Below are 17,841 nucleotides of genomic sequence, written 5' to 3'. Positions count from 1 at the left end.
GGCAGAGTGCTAGCCATGAGCAAAAGAAGCCAGGGACAGTGCTCAGGCTCTGAGTTCAAGCTCCAGGACTGGCCAAAAAAAGGACAACAGGAAGGCAATAGTGAGTATTTATGCGGATGTGTAACAGTTCTGCCTTTGCAAACCCCGTGGCATTGACTTGGAAACTGAACTAAACCTGTCCTAACTCTGCCTTTTTGAATGGCCCCTTGGGATTGAAAACTGTTCATTATTTTGTTCCTGTTTGATGACATTGATCTTCTGACTCTCCTCCCTTCCTGGTTTGGGAACTTACATGAAAGTAGCCGAGAGGGTCTCATAGATCCTCAAGTTTTTTTTTTTTTTTTTTTTTTTTTTGGCCAGTCCTGGGCCTTGGACTCAGGGCCTGAGCACTGTCCCTGAGCTTCTTTTTGCTCAAGGCTAGCACTCTGCCACTTGAGCCACAGCGCCGCTTCTGGCGCTGTTTTCTGTATATGTGGTGCTGGGGAATCGAACCTAGGGCCTCGTGTATCCGAGGCAGGCACTCTTGCCACTAGGCTATATCCCCAGCCCAGATCCTCAAGTTTTGAAAAGAAATATAAAGACTCTAGAATGGCTATTTGATACTTGCTTTCTGCATTGCTTGCTTGGAAGTCTAGGCGACCTGTGTCCTTATCCAGATCCAATCTCCCGTGCTGTCTGCCTAAGGGGCCCTCAACCCTCTCCAGCAATCAGCCGAGAGCCTCTGTTGTAGTTCCTGCCGGAGCCTCTCCCCACACGTGACACGCAGGGCGGGAGGGGAGGGGAGGGGACTGGGCCTGGCCAGGCTGCCGCCCACAGGAGCGTGGGATGACATGATGCCCGCAGTGTCTGGCCGCTGCCCCGCGGGAGGCCGGTCACGTGGCCTGCCACGCTCCTGGTCTTGGAAATTGAATCGGGTGACTTCCAGTGACGTGCGAAGCTGCGGGAGACGAGCTGTTCCGGCTGTGATCCAGAGAGCAAGCAAGAGGGGCTGGCGGTACAGAAGTTGAGATCTGACCCTGAGATTCCAGCCAGGCTGCTGTAGGAGATGCATATGTAGATATACACGTACACATATGTATGCTGCCAATATATGTTGTCCAAAGTCCTGATCTGTGAATGAGAATCAGAAAGGAGGAGGCCCGAGCCTGTGACTCAGGAGCCTGAGCTCCAGAGAATCCCAGCTCAGATCTCCCAGGCAGATTATAATATATATATATTCCAAAATAGTCAGCAGAAAGCTAGATGTGTAGCTCAAGCGGTAGAGCCGCAGCCGTCAAGTAAGTCAAGCAAGTGGAAGGCCTTGAGTTCAAACTGCAGTGGCAACAGGAAGGGGGGGGTGGGAAGGAGGAAAAGGAGAGAGGTAGGGGTAGGTGGAGCACCTGCTTGTAATCACAGCGTCCATCTATTTGGAAAGATGACTGTAGGAAGATGCCGTGGTCAGATTCATTCAACGCAGCTGGGGTAATTCAGGAGCATTGCTTTCCGGAAAAGCTAAGTAGCTTTAGACTCGAGAGTTTTTTCCATAGAGCTTCTGAATAGAGGCATTTTTAAAATGTCTTTCCTGATAGCCAGGCACTGAGGGCTCCCGCCTCTCGTCCTAGCTAGCTCCTCAAGAGGCTGAGAACTGAGGATCGCAGTTCAAAACCAGCCAGAGCAGGAGAGTCCAGGAAACTCTTATCTCCAATGGGCCAGCCAAAAAAGAAGAAGCCAGAGTGGAGGAGTGGTTTGAATGGTAGAGTGCCAACCTTGAGGAAAATAGCCAAAGGATATATCACCCAGGCCCTGAGTTCAAGTCCTAGTACTGGGCCCCCCTCCCCAATTGTTTTGTGATGTATTCCTCTTTCTTCCCTCTTAAACTTGGGATTACTTACCAGGAAGATAAATTTAGGCTTTTTTTCCTTTTTTTTAAAGAAGAAGACATTTCTTTTGTACATTAAAAAAACGGTTTCTCAAAGTGTAATTTCCATGAGGTTGTTTATAATTTTGAGTTTCTCTGCTCGGGAGCGGCGTGCGGTATCCGTGGAAACGCCCTCACCTGCGTCTGTCCAGAGCCTACCTTCCCACGCGGGTCAGGGTACAATCAAGGCAGACTAGCTCCACACTCTGCGCCTTCCCCATCAGGCTGTTTTCACAAGGAATCCGCTGCTAATTGCCACGTCGGCTTTCATAGTTAATTGCTTCAATCTTTCCGACAGATGTCATATGCAAAACATGTGCCAGTTGCGCACATCTGTCTCCCAGATGTTCAGCGATGCAGGAACTCGGTGGTGGCAAGTAGCAGTTTAGCTGCTTGGAAATGTGGGCGGAACCAACATGATTTTGCTTATGAGATAGTGTGTGTGTGTGTGTGTGTGTGTGTGTGTTTGGGTCGGGCTCACTTCACTTAATATGATTTTTTTTTCCAAGTCTTTCCATTTCCTTACGAGTGGGGTGATGTCATTGTTTCTCTTGGAACCATAGAACTCCATTGTGTATATATATTGCATGTTCTTTTTTTTTTGGCCAGTCCTGGGGCTTGGACTCTGGGCCTGAGCACTGTCCCTGGCTTCTTTTTGCTCAAGGCCAGCACTCGGCCACTTGAGCCACAGCGCCACTTCTGGCCATTTTCTGTATATGTGGTGCTGGGGAATCGAACCCAGGGCCTCATGTATATGAGGCAGGCACTCTTGCCACTAGGCCATATCCCCAGCCCAATACTGCATGTTCTTGATCCATTCATCTACCAAGGGGCACCTGGGTTGGTTTCATATTTTAGTTATGATCAGTAATGCTGCAGTGAACACGGTTGTGCTGGTAGCTTTAGTGTGGCTTTGTTTTCTCACACACTTTTCTACCTGTCTGGATTTGAACCACAATCCTCCAATCTGAGCATTCCTGTGATCTCAATAACTTGGGCATCAACTGTGGACAGTGTACCTAGCGCTTCGTGTATGGAGAACTGCTTGTAGTACCTGGTGTAATTTTAAATATCTTGTGACCACAGATACTCCACGAGGATAGCTATAATTTTCATTTCATTTGGCCATTGCAGAGAAATGATAACACTTACTCCCTCTTCTCTTCAGGGCAGCACATTAAGAAAAATACTCCTGAATCGCTACTTTAAAGGAGATTACGGAGTTGGCGGGAGTGGGCCCCTGTCCGGGAGCTACACGAAGACCCCACAAGTGGGAGGTGAGGCTGCTCACAAGTTCTCGCGACATCCATTCACGTCACTGTCAGTTACCTCAGGGTATTTGGCACAACCATCAAATGCCTATTTAGAACCACTCCTAAAAATGCGCAATTTGGCTGGGGGTAGAGTCCGTGCTAGCAAGGCCGAGGCCCGTGGAGTTCAAACCCCACGACAGCAACCACAACCAAAGATTAGGTCCAGTACCCGCCGCTCACGCCTGTCATCCCGGTTACTCCGGAGGCTGAGATCTGGAGGATCAGGGTTTGAATCCAGCCTGGGCAGGCAATGTCCATGAGACTTGAGCAAAACAGCTCAGTGACAGCACCCAGGTCCTGAATTCAAGCCCTGGTACCAGCACACACGCGCGCACGCACACGCACATGCACACGCACACGCACGCGCACACACGGCAGTTTGTGTGCTTTCACGAGATAACAGCTTTGAGAATTTTGTCTCATTTTGCTTTGTGGCTTTGGGAAACTATTACACTAAATTATGGTTTACTGTTAAAATGGCACTAACTCAAGAGTTCTTCAGTATCTGCATAATAGGCAAAAATAAAACTAGTTTTCTGTTCTTAAAGTGTTTTCTTAAGAAAATAATACTTAATTGCAGGTTTCAGACATTTAATAAAAATTCCCATTTTTACAAAGCTCGATCATTTTGTTTAAGTTTTAATATATATATATATTTTTATGAACCAGCTTTATTTAGTTTTGATATTTTTTTAAACTCAGCTGTAGAGGAAAAATCTCCATGATAAATACGCTTATGGCTTTAAGAATCTGAAAATATATCCCACGGTAATGACTGCAATTAAGGTTTGTTTTGTTTATTTATGTATTTGGCGGTACTGAGATTTGAACTTGGGTCCTCACACTTGTACCACCCTCGCTCTTTTTATTTTGACTGGTTTTGAGAGAGCGTCTGGTTTTCTATACCGCGGAAGCTCAGACAGCGGGTGTAACCCCTGACACCTGGCTGTGTGTCTGTTGAGAGGAGGACCTCCCAGTTGTTTGATTGGGCTGGCCTCGAACTTCGAGTCTCCTCCTCTCAAGCCCAGTAGCTGGCATTCCAGTGCGAGCTGATGGTCACTTGTTTCTTCTTCTTAACCACAGGAAGCTTTTCTGGACCAGAGTCCAATAAGATGGGCATCTTGATGTCTGATATTCAGTGTCTGCTGGATAAAGAAGGCGCGTCGGAACTGGTCATTGACGTGATTGTGAACACAAAAAATGATCGCATTTTCTCTGAAGGAATTCTTCTGGGCATTGCTTTGCTTGAAGGAGGAAATACACAAACACAGGTGTTTGTTTATCCATCACAGATCACATTTCCCTCCCTCTCTTCCTTCCTCCCTCCCTCCTCCCTTCCTTCTTTCCTCTCTCTTCTTTTTAACATTGTTAAGTAATCTTTTACTGTTATTATAAATACAGGAGGTGACAGTGACATAAGTTAGGCAAAGAATACCTTTCATTTTGGACAGTGTTACCCCTTCCCTCGTTTGCTCTCAATTTTTCCCTCCCGTCCTCATTCACAAGTTGTAGAGTTCATTTTCAATATAGTGCCTGCTCAGTACGTCAGAATCATCTCCCCCCTGCCCCCCCTCCCCCACCCCCGCCAGTCCTGGGGCTTGAACTCAGGTCCTGAGTGCTGTCTCTTAGCTTTTTCACTTAAGGCTGACGCTCTTCCACTTGAACCATACCTCTCCTTCTGAGTTTTTGCTGGTTATTTAGAGCTCAGAGTCTCACAGTCTTCTCTGTTCAGGCTGGCTTTGAGCGGTGATCCTCCAATCTCAGCCTCCTGAGCATCTGGGATGACAGGTGTCAGCCACCAGCAGCTGGCTTACATTGCATGTGTGTGTGTGTGTGTGTGTGTGTGTGTGTGTGTGTGTGTGTGTGTGTGTGTGTGTGCGTGCGCGCTGATCCTGAGGCTTGAGCTCAGGGCCTGGGCACTGTCTCTGAGCTTTTGTGCTCAAGGCTGGTGCTCTACCACTTGAGCCACAGCTCTGCTTCCTGCGTTGTGCTGCTTATTGAAGATAAGACTCTCATGGACTTTCTTGCTTGGCCTGGCTTTGAACCTCAAGCCTCAAGATCTCAGCCTTGTGCGTGACTAGGATCACAAGTGTGAGCCACCAGCTCCTGGCTGCTTTATTAACTTTTTCTGTCCATGTTCTCCTCGTACCCGAAGCGTGCCTGTCTCCTGACTGTAGGATTAGCAGCTGATCGGCTCCCCCACCGACTTCAATTCTGTCATCTCCGCTGCGTGTCACCTCTACTCTCTGTCGTCTTCAGATCCGTGCAGACAAGCCTGGGACAGTCCCGAGGTCCCGTGTAACCTCATTGTATTCAGACGTATGTCATTAGGCTCTTGGCATTCCCTGTGAAGCAGGAATTTATTTTGAGCTGGATTTGTCCCAAGCCCCATGCGAAAGCACTGCCGCCGATACAGTACCAGAAGAAAGCCTGTTTATCACCGGGCGCCCAGGGGCGAGGTTGTCATAGCAACCCATCCCAAATTAGATGCACTATAATTTAGGTAAAGCGAAAAAATATAACTTTGTGTTACTTAACTTAAGCCCAAGCAGCGTGTGCACGTGCATGTGTATGTCCGTGCATGTGTGTGCGTGTCTGTGTGTATACTGGTACTGAACTCAGAGCCTTCTGTTCTTCCTTGGCTTTTTGTTTTATTGTTTTGTTTTTTTTTTGCCAGTCCTGGGGCTTGGACTCAGGGCCTGAGCACTGTCCCTGGCTTCTTTTATTCAAGGCTAGCACTCTGCCACTTGAGCCACAGCGCCGCTTCTGGCCGTTTTCTGTATATGTGGTGCTGGGGAATCGAACCTAGGGCCTCGTGTATCCGAGGCAGGTACTCTTGCCACTAGGCCATATCCCCAGCCCCTTTCCTTGGCTTTTTGCTCAAGCTTGGTGTTCTACCACTTGAGCCACAGCTCCACTTCTAGCTTTGTGCTGGTTCATTGGATATAAGAGTCTCACCGACTTATCTGACCAGGCTGGCTTTGAACCCTGATCCTCATATCTCAAGTCTGCAGAGTAGCTGGGATGAGAGGCAAGAATCACCAGCGCCGGGCAGGTACACTGTACATAGCAGACGCGACTGAACAACCACCAAATTACAACGTCGTAACAGGTGGCAACTTCCACGGCAGTCTGTATCTCTAATCCTGTGGGCTTATGTTACTCATAAAACACTTCCCTCCTTCAGCTACTGACGCCTTGTGATATGTTTGCTTGCAGTATTCTTTCTACCAGCAGTTGCACGAGCAGAAGAAGTCAGAGAAGTTCTTCAAAGTGCTCTACGACCGGATGAAGGCTGCCCAGAAAGAGATCCGATCCACGGTGACCGTGAATACCGTCGATTTGGGGAGCAAGAAGAGGGACGAAGGGCACGACCTGCTGACCACCGGAGCCCGGATGAGAGGTGAAGGACAATTGAGGTGGTGGTGGGGGGGGGGGCGGTGGGGAGAAGGCCGCAAGGTCATTAGAAGCAGGGACTGCCCATAGTTCTTTTTGTTCTGAGGTGGGGAGCCATACTTGGATCAATACCCACTCGTCACGGCGGGATGATCCTTCTCTGTGAGGAGCCAGATTAAACACCCAAGGCCGCCGTGGCAATCGCGCTTTGTTCATTGGCTCCTGCACGTGGGAAATGTTTCCTGGAGGTCTCGGTTGGGGGTAGGAAGGCAACAGGGCTGCTCTGATTCTGCCACCCCGAACTCACAGATGGAGCGAGGACAGGGCGAGTGGCGGGTGGGGGGTGGGCTTGCAGATTCGCGGTTGGGTGAAGGGCTCTGGGAAAGGGCACTCGGGGCGGGCAGTCCCCCGTGGCAGACTTCGTCGAGCCTAAACGCACTTCCCAGAACGGGCGACGCGCGTCGAAGCTGAGATCTGCACAGTGGGTTATCAATCCAGAAGGGCGCCGCAGGGAAACCGCCTTTGAAAGACCCAGAGAGAGAGAGAGAAAGAGGGCAAAGAATCCACGTGGAATTGGAGAATGACGTCTGGGAGACGTGCAAAAATGAAAGAAAATTAGCCAGGTGCTGGTGGCTCACACCTGTTGTCCCAGCTACTCAAGAGGTTGAGATCTGAGGATGATGGTTCAAAGCCAGCCTGGGCAGGAAAGTCTGTTAGACTCTTATCTCCAATGAACCACCAAAGAGCCAAAAAGGGAGCTGTGGCTCTAGTGGGAAAGCACCAGCTTTAAGCAAAAAAGCTAAGGGAGAGTGCCCAGACCCTGAGTTCAAGACCTAATACCAGCGCACACACACACACACACACACACACACACACACACACACACACACACACACACATATACACGTGTTTTGATCACTGGCCAGATCCTCAAGTAGTGCTGAGGTTTTGTTAGTGCTAATCACACTGTAACAGGAAACACACTTGATTTCTTGGTGGTGTGGATGGGAGGAGGGGCTCATTGAGGCCACGTTTTTGTCTTGTGTTTTTGTGCCAGTACTGGGGTTTGATCTCAGAGCCTATTGCCCTTGATGAGCTTTTCCACTCAAGGCTTGCACTCCACCACTTGAACTACAGCTCCACTTCCGGCTTTTTGCTGGTTCACTGGGGCTAAGAGTCTCACACATTTACCTGGGCTGGCTTTGAACCATGATCCTCGTATCTCAGCCTCCTGAGTCGCTAGAATGACACGCACGCATGCATCACCAACACTCAACTTCCATCTTGTAACTCCTATTCGATGAGGTTTTGTGTTTTTTTTAATTCAGTTGTTAGAGAACGTGGGTCCCTGCTTGTCTTCTTCAGTTAGTATGTAGGATCCCTGGGGTGGGCACCCGTGGCTCAGGCCTGTAATCCTTGCTACTCGGGAGGCTGGGATCTGATGATCGCAATTTGAGGCCAGCTTTCTCAATGAGCCAGCAACAGCCAGCAGTGGAGAAAAAAAAGCTCAGGGACAGCATCCAGGCCCTGAGTTCAAGTCCCTGGCATGGCACACACACAACAAGCTCTCAGTTCAGAAATCTGAGAGTCTGTCTGACTTTATTTCCAGTAAGAGACCCAGGGCTCCATTTGAAAGAGGGAATGAAAGGACAGTTAAGCGAGGCCTCGTCCGCCACCTCCAAAGCCTACTGCGTGTACCGGAGAGAAATGGAGCCGGAGATGGACCTCCTGTGCACGGGGCCCGAGCCGGGCCACGGGGAGGAGAAGTCCACGGATGAGATCCCCATGAGCCCCACCGTGGCCATCATGCAGCCCATCCTGAGGTTCCTGCAGCTGCTGTGCGAGAACCACAACCGCGAGCTGCAGGTACACCGCCGGCCGCGGCCCTGGGTGCGGGTGCAGGGGGGTGAGGAGGAGGGGGGTGAGGAGGAGGAGGGGGGGCAGATAGCGCGGGAGGCCGTCCGCCGGAAAGGGATACAACCAGAGCTCAGCCCTGGAGAAAGGCAGGAAGCTGGGTCTTCCCCCTCTGCCTTACACCCCGAACCTTCTCAGCCTCCCCGGACATCGCTTACTGATGTGGACTAAATAGCTATATCTTGGCACGATAGGCAAAGGGCGGAGCTGCCTCCACTAAGGCTCCGGTTCATGTAATAATACTATGATTACTTTTTCTAGTGGTTCTCCCAGTCCTTTACCACCTGCTGCCTCCCATCCGTTTTCGCTCTAGTGTCATTGGGATGCTGGGCCTTGCTTTTTTTTTTTTTCCCCCTGGATCCAGCTGGACTGTGATCCTCCTATTTACACAAACCCAGGCCCCGGGGCCCCTTGAGCTATGCCTCCCATCTCTTCATTCTATTTTCTTTCATACGACATTTAAAATTGTTATTAGGAAGGTGATCAACAGAGGGGCCCAGTTACTTTTCAGATATGGAGATACGAGTCTCCCCGACTTTGAACCGCGGTCCCCCTACTTCAAGGTTCTCGAGTGGCTAGCATTACAGGCACGGGCCACTCGTACAGGAATCGTTTTGAGCCATAGGAAAGCACACCTGGAGAATTCTGAACGACCATCACGGTGGTTGTTGGTTGGCTGGTTGGTTTTTATTTCAACTCCTTGCACGTATTCCCTTCTCACTCCCCAGAACTTCTTGAGGAATCAGAGGAACAAGACCAATTACAACCTTGTGTGCGAGACACTGCAGTTTCTGGACTGCATTTGCGGGAGCACCACGGGCGGCCTGGGCCTTTTGGGGCTCTACATCAACGAGAAGAACGTGGCCCTGGTCAACCAGACCCTGGAGAGCCTGACTGAGTACTGCCAGGGCCCGTGCCACGAGAACCAGGTTAGGACAGCATCGGTTCTCCACGCCACCATGGGCGTGCTTCCCAAGCATTGGGGGTGGGGGGCGGGGGAGGGCAGAGTGGGGGAGGGTGCCCACCTCCATGTACACTCAAACCTCTTACCTCCCTGCCCTCCCCCCCCCCGCAAAACATACAAAGACTGAATTATGCAGTTACCCAGGAGGCTGAGATGGGAGGATCAAGGTTTGAGGCCAGCCTGGGCAGGAAAGTCCAGGAGATTCTTTACCTCCAACGAACCACCAAAAATCAGACACGGCGCTCTCTGTGGCTCCAAGTGGTAGACAGACCACCACCAGCCTCAAGTGAAGAAGCAAGGGAAGATCACGAGGCCCTGAGTTCAAGTCCCAGTGCCAGCCCCCAAATCTGCCATATTCGTTTTTTATTTCATCATTAAAAAAAAAAATTCCTAGGAAAATGGTTAGGGTGAAAATCAGTTTCTGAAAAAGAAGTTTTATTTTTTCTTTTAAGGAAAGGGTAAAATATGTTTCTTAGCCAGCGCTCAGTTTTTATCTGTGAGTGAATGTCTCCTAGATCTCTGGAACCCGTTTCCCTTGGCTGCACTGGAGTGAGGAGTGTTATGTGAGCTCTCTCCGGCACAGGGAATGTAGGAGGCAGATACGGTCGCTCTTAGTTTGCTCCTGAATAGATCTGGCTCAGAGATTCAGTGCTTCAACCTGCAGGAGACTTAGTAAATCACAGATCTATCCTTCCAACGAAGGATTTTCGACTGAATCCAATTGGAGAGAGGCACAGGGTTTAATGCTGTTTTTTCAGAATGGGAGTCTCTGATTCCATGTTGTCATCATCGTCATCATCATCGTCATCATCATCTTTAAGTATTTGTACCAAAGGGTTTCAACCTCACGTGGCAGCTTGTGAATACAGTGCATCTTGAACAATGCCACCCTTTTTCATCATCGTCCCCGTTATTTGTGCCAGCACTGGGACTTGAACTCGGGGCCTCCTGTTCTCCTCTGGCTTTTCTTACAAGGCTATGTACCCTACCCATTGAGCCACAGCTCCACTTCTGGCTTCTTGCTGATTAATTAAGGATGAGAATCTCCCCCACTCTTCTCCCTAGGCTGGTTTTGATCCCCGATCCTCAGATCTCAGCCTCCTGAGCAGCTAGGATGTCAGGCGTGAGCCACCAGCCCTTGGCCTAATTCCATTTCTTTTTGTTTTGCCATTCCTGGGGCTTGAACTCAGGGACTTGAGCTTCTTTTTGCTCAAGGCTAGCACTCTACCTCTTGAGCCACAGCGCCACTTTTGTCTTTTTCTGTGTCTGTGGTGCTGAGGAATCGAACCCAGGGCTTTTATGCATGCCAGGCAAGCACTCTACCACCGGGCCACCTTCCCAGTCCCTAATCCTGTTTCTTTGGGCCTATCTTTTAAAAGCACAAGGACTACATCGACTTTCTTATTTTATGTCTTCTTATTTCTAGCACGACATCAGCAATCAGAGGTTATCTCAGGAATGTTTTTGTTTTCTAGACTTGTATTGCTACTCACGAATCTAATGGCATCGATATTATCATTGCTTTGATCCTGAATGACATCAACCCTTTGGGTAAACATCGGATGGACTTAGTGCTCCAGCTCAAGGTAGAGTGATCACTGCCTTCAGTGGGAAAAGAATTAGGTTTATGTTTTTCAAATAACGAATTGACAGAATGGGATAGTGAAAACGAACAGGCTTATTAAATTAAATGTAGAGTGCTTTAAATAATAAATGTCCTGTAACATTGTAGAAAGGCTCTATTAGAAATAAGAAGGCTCATTTGCTATCCCCTTCTAAATATGACTGCTCAATTGTCTAATTTTGAGCATACTTCATGGATCCATTTACTGCATAACTAGTGCTAATGATGTCAGCATATATAATATATAGCTGTGGGTTTTAGTGTATAATTATGAACTAATAAAATTTGTTATCTTTATTTTGTACTTATAAAAAACTAGTCTGTGAATATGGAGGGGACTGAGTTTATAAATAAGTAGGATGGTTTCATTTTTTTCAATTTTATCTTGTGTTTTAGAGAATCTGGCTTCCTATGGAGAGAACTCTCTTGCTAACTCTGACATGTATATTTAAATTTTTTTTTTTTTTGGTTCTCCGTCTGCTCATGCAAGTAGAAGGCTTTCAAAGTGATTCACATTCCAGTAGGTCGCTCACAAAGATTTCACTGTATTGTTCTGACATAGTGAAAAGAAAAATTGGTTTAGAAAAATGCCGTATTGCTGATAGCGTTCTGAAACTGGGTATATATATATATTTTTTTGGCCAGTCCTGGGCCTTGGACTCAGGGCCTGAGCACTGTCCCTGGCTTCTTCCCGCTCAAGGCTAGCACTCTGCCACGTGAGCCACAGTGCCGCTTCTGGCCGTTTTTTCTGTATATGTGGTGCTGGGGAATCGAACCTAGGGCCTCGTGTATCCGAGGCAGGCACTGTTGCCACTAGGCTATATCCCCAGCCCCTGAAACTGGGTATATTTTTAAGCTCTTCCGTGTTGGGCCTGCTCCGCCTGGTTCATTGCGGAGCACTGCTGATGTTACCATGCTGTGTGCTTTCAATGCTGGGCAGATGGCTCTCCGGATGTAAGCTTCCCCACGAATCCCAACACCTTACTTGTTTAGGTGTGTTATTTTACACAGTACCAAATTCCAAGTGTCTATTGTAGGATTTGTGTGAAGCTGCAAAAAAAACCCCCCCAAAACAACCAAAAAAACAATACAATAGAATAAAAAGGAGACAGAAAAAAAAAAAAAGAAAATTTCCTTCAAAGCGCTAAAATGTTTTTAGGGTGGGCTAGTAGCCCTGGTGTGGTACAATGACACTCGTCATCATCGGCATTTTTACTGATACTAATCACCGAGAGAGATTCTTCAGGGTGTGCTTTGGAAAGGAGTAGGGTGGAATTCACGCTGCAAATACTCAGTAGCATTAACGTATGGCCATTATCTTCCTAGATCAAACACTGGTTCCACGCCATATTTTATTCTCACGCCTGCTATTTAGATATAGAAGTCCCTTATAAACTATTGGAGCCGAGCACCAGTTAGCTCATGCTTGTTATCCTAGCAACTTAGGTGGGCAGGAGAGTCTGGGATACTCCTATCCCTAATAAACTACCAAAAAAAAAAAAGCCAATATTGGCGCTGTGGCTCAAGTGGTAGAGCACTGGCCTTGACCAAAAATGTACGTTCAGGGACAGCGCCCAGGCCCTGAGTTCAAGCCCCAGGACCACCCCTCCCCCCCTCAACAAAAAAAACAAACCTCCCCAAACCTGCGGGAGACCGTGACATCATCATGATCAGTGTTGAACCTATGCCTTAACTCATTTTCTGTTTCTAGAACAACGCCTCCAAACTTTTGCTGGCCATTATGGAAAGCAGGCACGACAGCGAGAACGCGGAGAGAATTCTTTTCAACATGAGACCGCGGGAACTGGTAAGAAGTCTTCCGGAAAGCTGTGTCGAGCCACAGCGCCGCCGAGCTACCTACCGCGAGCCACGGCTCTCCCTCCTTCCAGTTTTCTAGTGGTTCCCCACTGGAGATGAGAGTCTCATGGATTTTCCTATGCTTCCACCAGCCTGGCTTTGAACCGCAATGCTCCGATCTCAGCCTCCTGAGTAGCAAGGGGTACAGGTGTGAGCCACCGGGATCTTTAGGTTTTGTTAATGTTTGGGTTTTTTTTTTTTTCCCTATCACTGTTGTTGTTTTTAAGGCACCTCCATACTGATTTCCATAGTGGCTGCACTCATTTGAGCCCTTCTGCTTTTGCTGTTTGTGTGTTTTCCTGACGGCCATCCTGACCGGGGCGAGACGCAAGAAGCTCAGGGGTGCTCTGAGGAGCATTTCCGTGACAGTTAAGGATTCCAAGGAGCGATTCTTCCTACATTTTATTCTTCCTATATTTTGTAGCCATTTGCGCGTCTCCCTGTGGGAACCTTCTGACTTCATTAGTTTCATTCATCCTAAGCGCTTTGCTTCGAGCAAATCTTCCCGTTCTCCTACACCATATTCAACTGCATTTTTTTTCCCCAGAAAAATGAGAAGGGAACTCACAGGCCCTGAGTTCAAAGCCCTAGCAAACAAATAAGTAAATATAGTTCCTGGGAGCGTTTGTATTTCGAGAACTTTTATGCTGTTAAGTCTCAGGATGGTTTTTTGTTTTGTCTTCCTGAGCTTTTTTTTTTTTTTCTTTTTGCTCCAAGCTGGCGCTCTACCCCTTGAGCCACAGCTCCGCTTCCAGCTTTTTGCTGGTTCATTGGAGATCAGCGTCTCACAGACTCTCCTTGCCCGGGCTGGCTTTGAACCGCGATCCTCGGATCTCGGTCTCCTGAGCGGCCGGGGTGAGCAGTTTGAGAAATGTGCGTGCCGTGGTGTTGTTCCTAATCCCGCCGTTCCTCCTCTGTTCCTGTCTTCCCTCTGTCCAGGTGGACGTGATGAAGAACGCCTATAACCAGGGCGTGGACTGCGAGCGAGCGGGGGAGGAGGAGGGCCGCGGCGACGAGGGCGTCTCCCCGAGAGACGTCGGCCACAACATCTACATTCTGGCCCACCAGGTGCCGCATTTTAATATCTTCCTATCATTGCTGCTGTTCTCTTCACTGATCCGCCATTCGCCCTGTGAGTTTGGGCTGCAAAACAGATCCAACCCCCTGATACTTGATTCAACGTCCTAGGGGCTGTGCCACAGAAGAGTGCTTGTCCCCACAAGATGTGTTGGACCAAGAGGGAAGAAAGAGACAGCGCACCCCCCCCCCCGCCCCCCCGCCCCGTAACAACACAAGGGATAGGCAAAGTCTAGACACAAAACCAAACCAAACCAAACCCAACCAAACCCCCCAATATGCAGGGAAATGGATGGACCTAGAACAAATGGTGTGCCGTGAGGCAGACAACGCCACGTTTCCTCTCATGTGCAGATAACTATTTTTTTTTTTTTTTGGCCAGTCCTGGGGCTTGAACTCAGGGCCTGAGCACTGTCCCTGGCTTCTTTTTGCTCAAGGCTAGCACTCTGCCACTTGAGCCACAGCGCCCCTTCTGGCCGTTTTCTGTATATGTGGTGCTGGGGAATTGAACCCAGGGCCTCATGTATACGAGACGAGCACTCTACCACTAGGCCATATCCCCAGCCCTAGATCTTAACTATTTATACCACATAATGACATACATGCATGATAAATGGTACGGGGCTCTAGGCGTTCCCACATGGCGAGGCAGAGGAGGACGCTGCTAGCCGAGGAACACCAGGATGCAAAGGCCCATCCGTGCGCCTCTGGGCCTATCAAATAATATCTGTCCCAATGAACTCCAGGAAATGGAAACGAGAGATTTTTGTTTTCTTTATTGCTATTTTTCTTTTCTCTTTGTTTTGTTTTTCTGCCAGTCCTGGGCCTTGAACTCAGGGCCTGAGCACTGTCCCTGGCTTCTTTTTGCTCAAGGCTAGCACTCTGCCACTTGAGCCACAGCGCCACTTCTGGCTGTTTTCTGTATATGTGGTGCTGGGGAATCGAACCCAGGGCTTCATGTATATGACGCGAGCACTCTTGCCACTAGGCCATCTTCCGAGCCCTATTTTTCTTTTCTCTTTGTCTTGTGTGTCTGTTTCTGTGTCTTTGGGAGGGTAAGTGGAGGCACAGAAATGGGAGGGACAGAGGGGAAACAAAGGCAGCCGTGGTCCTCACTGGACACGACGTGGAAAATGAACTCGACAACTTGTGGGTGGAGACGGGAGGGGAAAGCTGGGGGAGAGAGCGAGGGAAGTGGGGGGGTAGGGGGGACACGGTCCAAACAGAAATGCGCTCATGCCCTGACTGATGGGATTGTCACCCCTCTGTCCATCACCTTTATCATCATAATATAAAAAAAAAATCCTGACGTGCTATCTGAGAGAAGAGAGGACCGGAGCGCGGGAGGGCGGTGTTGGGGTGCGTCGGTCTGGTCGGGGTGCCCCTGGCTGGAAGCTGGCTTTGTGCCGCGGGTTGGCACCCCTCTGCAGCTTTCCCTGGGGGGCCAGAAGGCCGAGCTCGCAGTTGTCTGAGAACCCCACTTGTACCCAGGCGCCGGTGGCCCGCGCCCGGCCCCCTAGCTACTCCCGAGGCCGAGCCCTGAAGCTCGCGATTCGAAGCCAGCTCGGGCAGGAGAATCTGGGACACTCTCCTCTCCAATGAAGGACTCAGCAAAAGCCGCAAGTGGCGCTGTGGCTCGAGCGCCAGCCTCGGACAGCACCCAGGCCTTGAGTTCAAGCCCCAGGATCTGCCAAAAAAAATATAAATCCCATTTGTGGTAAATGTGATTTAATAAATGTAATTTCACCAACATGTTCAAGCTTGAAGGTAGCAGAACTGTGACTGGATATACGCCCAGGTGATAGTGGGTAATCGCTACCCCCCCCCCCTTGTTTTTCTTTTTCTTTGTCAGTCAGGGGCTTGAACTCGGGGCCCGGGTGCTGTCCCTGAGCTTCTTTCGCTCAAGGCTGGCGCTCTACCCCTTGAGCCACAGCGCCACTTGCTCTTTTCTGCTGGTTCATTGGAGTCTCGTGGACCTGGCTGGCTTTGAACCCCGGATCTTCCGATCTCAGCCTCCCGAGTAGCTGGGATGACGGGGGGGGGGCGCGAAGTAAAAGAGCGAAGGTGTTCTTTACTGGGGTGATGGCTGCCGCTGATGTTTCGTGGAAAAGCACCCGTGGATCTTTCTCTGAGCCCCTTCGACTCCCCCCTCTGATGTGGGATTGCCCCGTGGGCTTTCTGAAAGAAGGCTGATGTGAACGGCTCCGCAGGAGGCCAGCTCCCCTTTTCCAGCAGGGTTTTGGGGTGCCTTTGGACTCAGGGTTTGCTGCGCGTCCTGTTGCACGCAGCTTGCCCGGGGTCCTGTGTGCAGCTGAGTGTGCACCTTTGCACAGTTCAGCTGTCACAACCCCGAGACGCCGCTTCCTCCTCTTGGTGTTACTCAAATCCTCTCGGGTTTATTTTGGTGCCGGTCCGACTTTCAGTGTTTGTGGTTACGCTTTTCAAAGAGGTGAGCTACTTCTGCTTTTCTCCCCTTTGGGGCTTTCCTGTGGTCGGCATGACAAGAAGCAAATCATGCTTCTTGGAAGGGTTTTGTCTAGGTCTACCTAAATCTATAAATGCTTGGAAAGGGGAGTTTCTTAAGATTGAATACTGTGGTGTCATGTAAAATGCATCCTTAGCAGTCTTTTGGGGCTTCTGTTTTCTGCTTTCCTTCTATGCGTCTACTCCATCTTTTCTAGTCTGTTTCCCTGTTTCCTTCCTGTTCCTTTTTTTTTTTTTTCTTTTTTGTCTGTCCTAGGCCTCGAACTCAGGGCCTGGGCACTGTCCCTGAGTTCTTTCGCTCAAGGCTGGTGCTCTACCACTTGAGCCACAGCGCCACTTCGGTTTCTGCTGGTTCCTTGGAGATGAGAGTCTCACAGACTTTCCTGCCCAGGCTGGCTTTGAACTGTGATCCTCTGTGCTCAGTTTCTTTTTTTTTTTTTTTTGCCAGTCCTAGGCCATGAACTCAGGGCCTGAGCACCTTCCCTGGCTTCTTCTTGCTCAAGGCTAGCACTCTGCCACTTGAGCCACAGCGCCACTTCTGGCCGTTTTCTGTATATGTGGTGCTGAGGAATCGAACCCAGGGCCTCATGTATACGAGGCAAGCACTCTTGCTACTAGGCCATATTCCCAGCCCCTGTGCTCAGTCTTTTGAATAGCCTGCCGCTCCCAGCTGATTATACAAAATCCTTTTCAAAACTCAAGCCTTGCCTTGGTTTTCATTAACATTTTCCCAGCTTCAACAAATGTTCTTTCAAAGCAGAATTTTTACGTCTGCCTTATTGTACATCATTTGAATCTGCCATAATTTATTTAATCACTCCTCATTGTTAGACATTTAGGTTTCTAATGTACTTGATAGTATAAATTAGACTGTAATTAACATCCTCTTGCATTAATCTTTGTTGGCTACTCTGATTATACTCTTGGGATAAATTCCAGCAAGTTTAATTACTGGGTTACAGCTTGCTAATCACTTATAGTTCTTGATGCATATTATAAAATAATTTCCAACAATGCATCTTGCTGGATCTGAAAATTACTGCCATTCAGAAAATTCTTTGCCAGACTGATAGTGTTTGGGGACTTTGTAATCACACAACGAATGTTTGCTGAATAATGAATGTATCCTAGGTGCGTGGACTATCTTTTAACGTGTCCTTCGGTTGCTGATACATTGTCTGGGAATTACTTGAAAATGAATTTATCTTTTATTGTGTTTTTCTTCTTATGAATTTTAATTAATAAGTCCGTGTCGGTCATATTAGTTATCACTTGTTTTTCTAGTTCAAACATGAATGAAGAAAGTGTCACTATC

The 17,841-nt window shown here is 48.9% G+C and overlaps 1 protein-coding gene across 1 annotated transcript in view; it reads left to right on the top strand.

Annotated features, from left to right (window-relative positions):
- The window catches only part of Itpr2 (inositol 1,4,5-trisphosphate receptor type 2), a 128,707-nt gene that overhangs the window by 82,139 nt on the left and 28,727 nt on the right, over positions 1 to 17,841 (top strand). Inside the window, 8 exon segments of the mRNA XM_048335153.1 lie at positions 3,066 to 3,174; positions 4,294 to 4,481; positions 6,430 to 6,613; positions 8,216 to 8,472; positions 9,249 to 9,449; positions 10,960 to 11,070; positions 12,820 to 12,915; positions 13,905 to 14,033. Of these exon segments, the coding sequence (XP_048191110.1) occupies positions 3,066 to 3,174; positions 4,294 to 4,481; positions 6,430 to 6,613; positions 8,216 to 8,472; positions 9,249 to 9,449; positions 10,960 to 11,070; positions 12,820 to 12,915; positions 13,905 to 14,033 (1,275 nt within the window).

This window comes from Perognathus longimembris, chromosome 27 (assembly GCF_023159225.1).
Source record: "Perognathus longimembris pacificus isolate PPM17 chromosome 27, ASM2315922v1, whole genome shotgun sequence".
Taxonomy (NCBI): Eukaryota; Metazoa; Chordata; class Mammalia; order Rodentia; family Heteromyidae; genus Perognathus; species Perognathus longimembris.
This window is presented reverse-complemented; position numbering and strand designations above follow the sequence as displayed.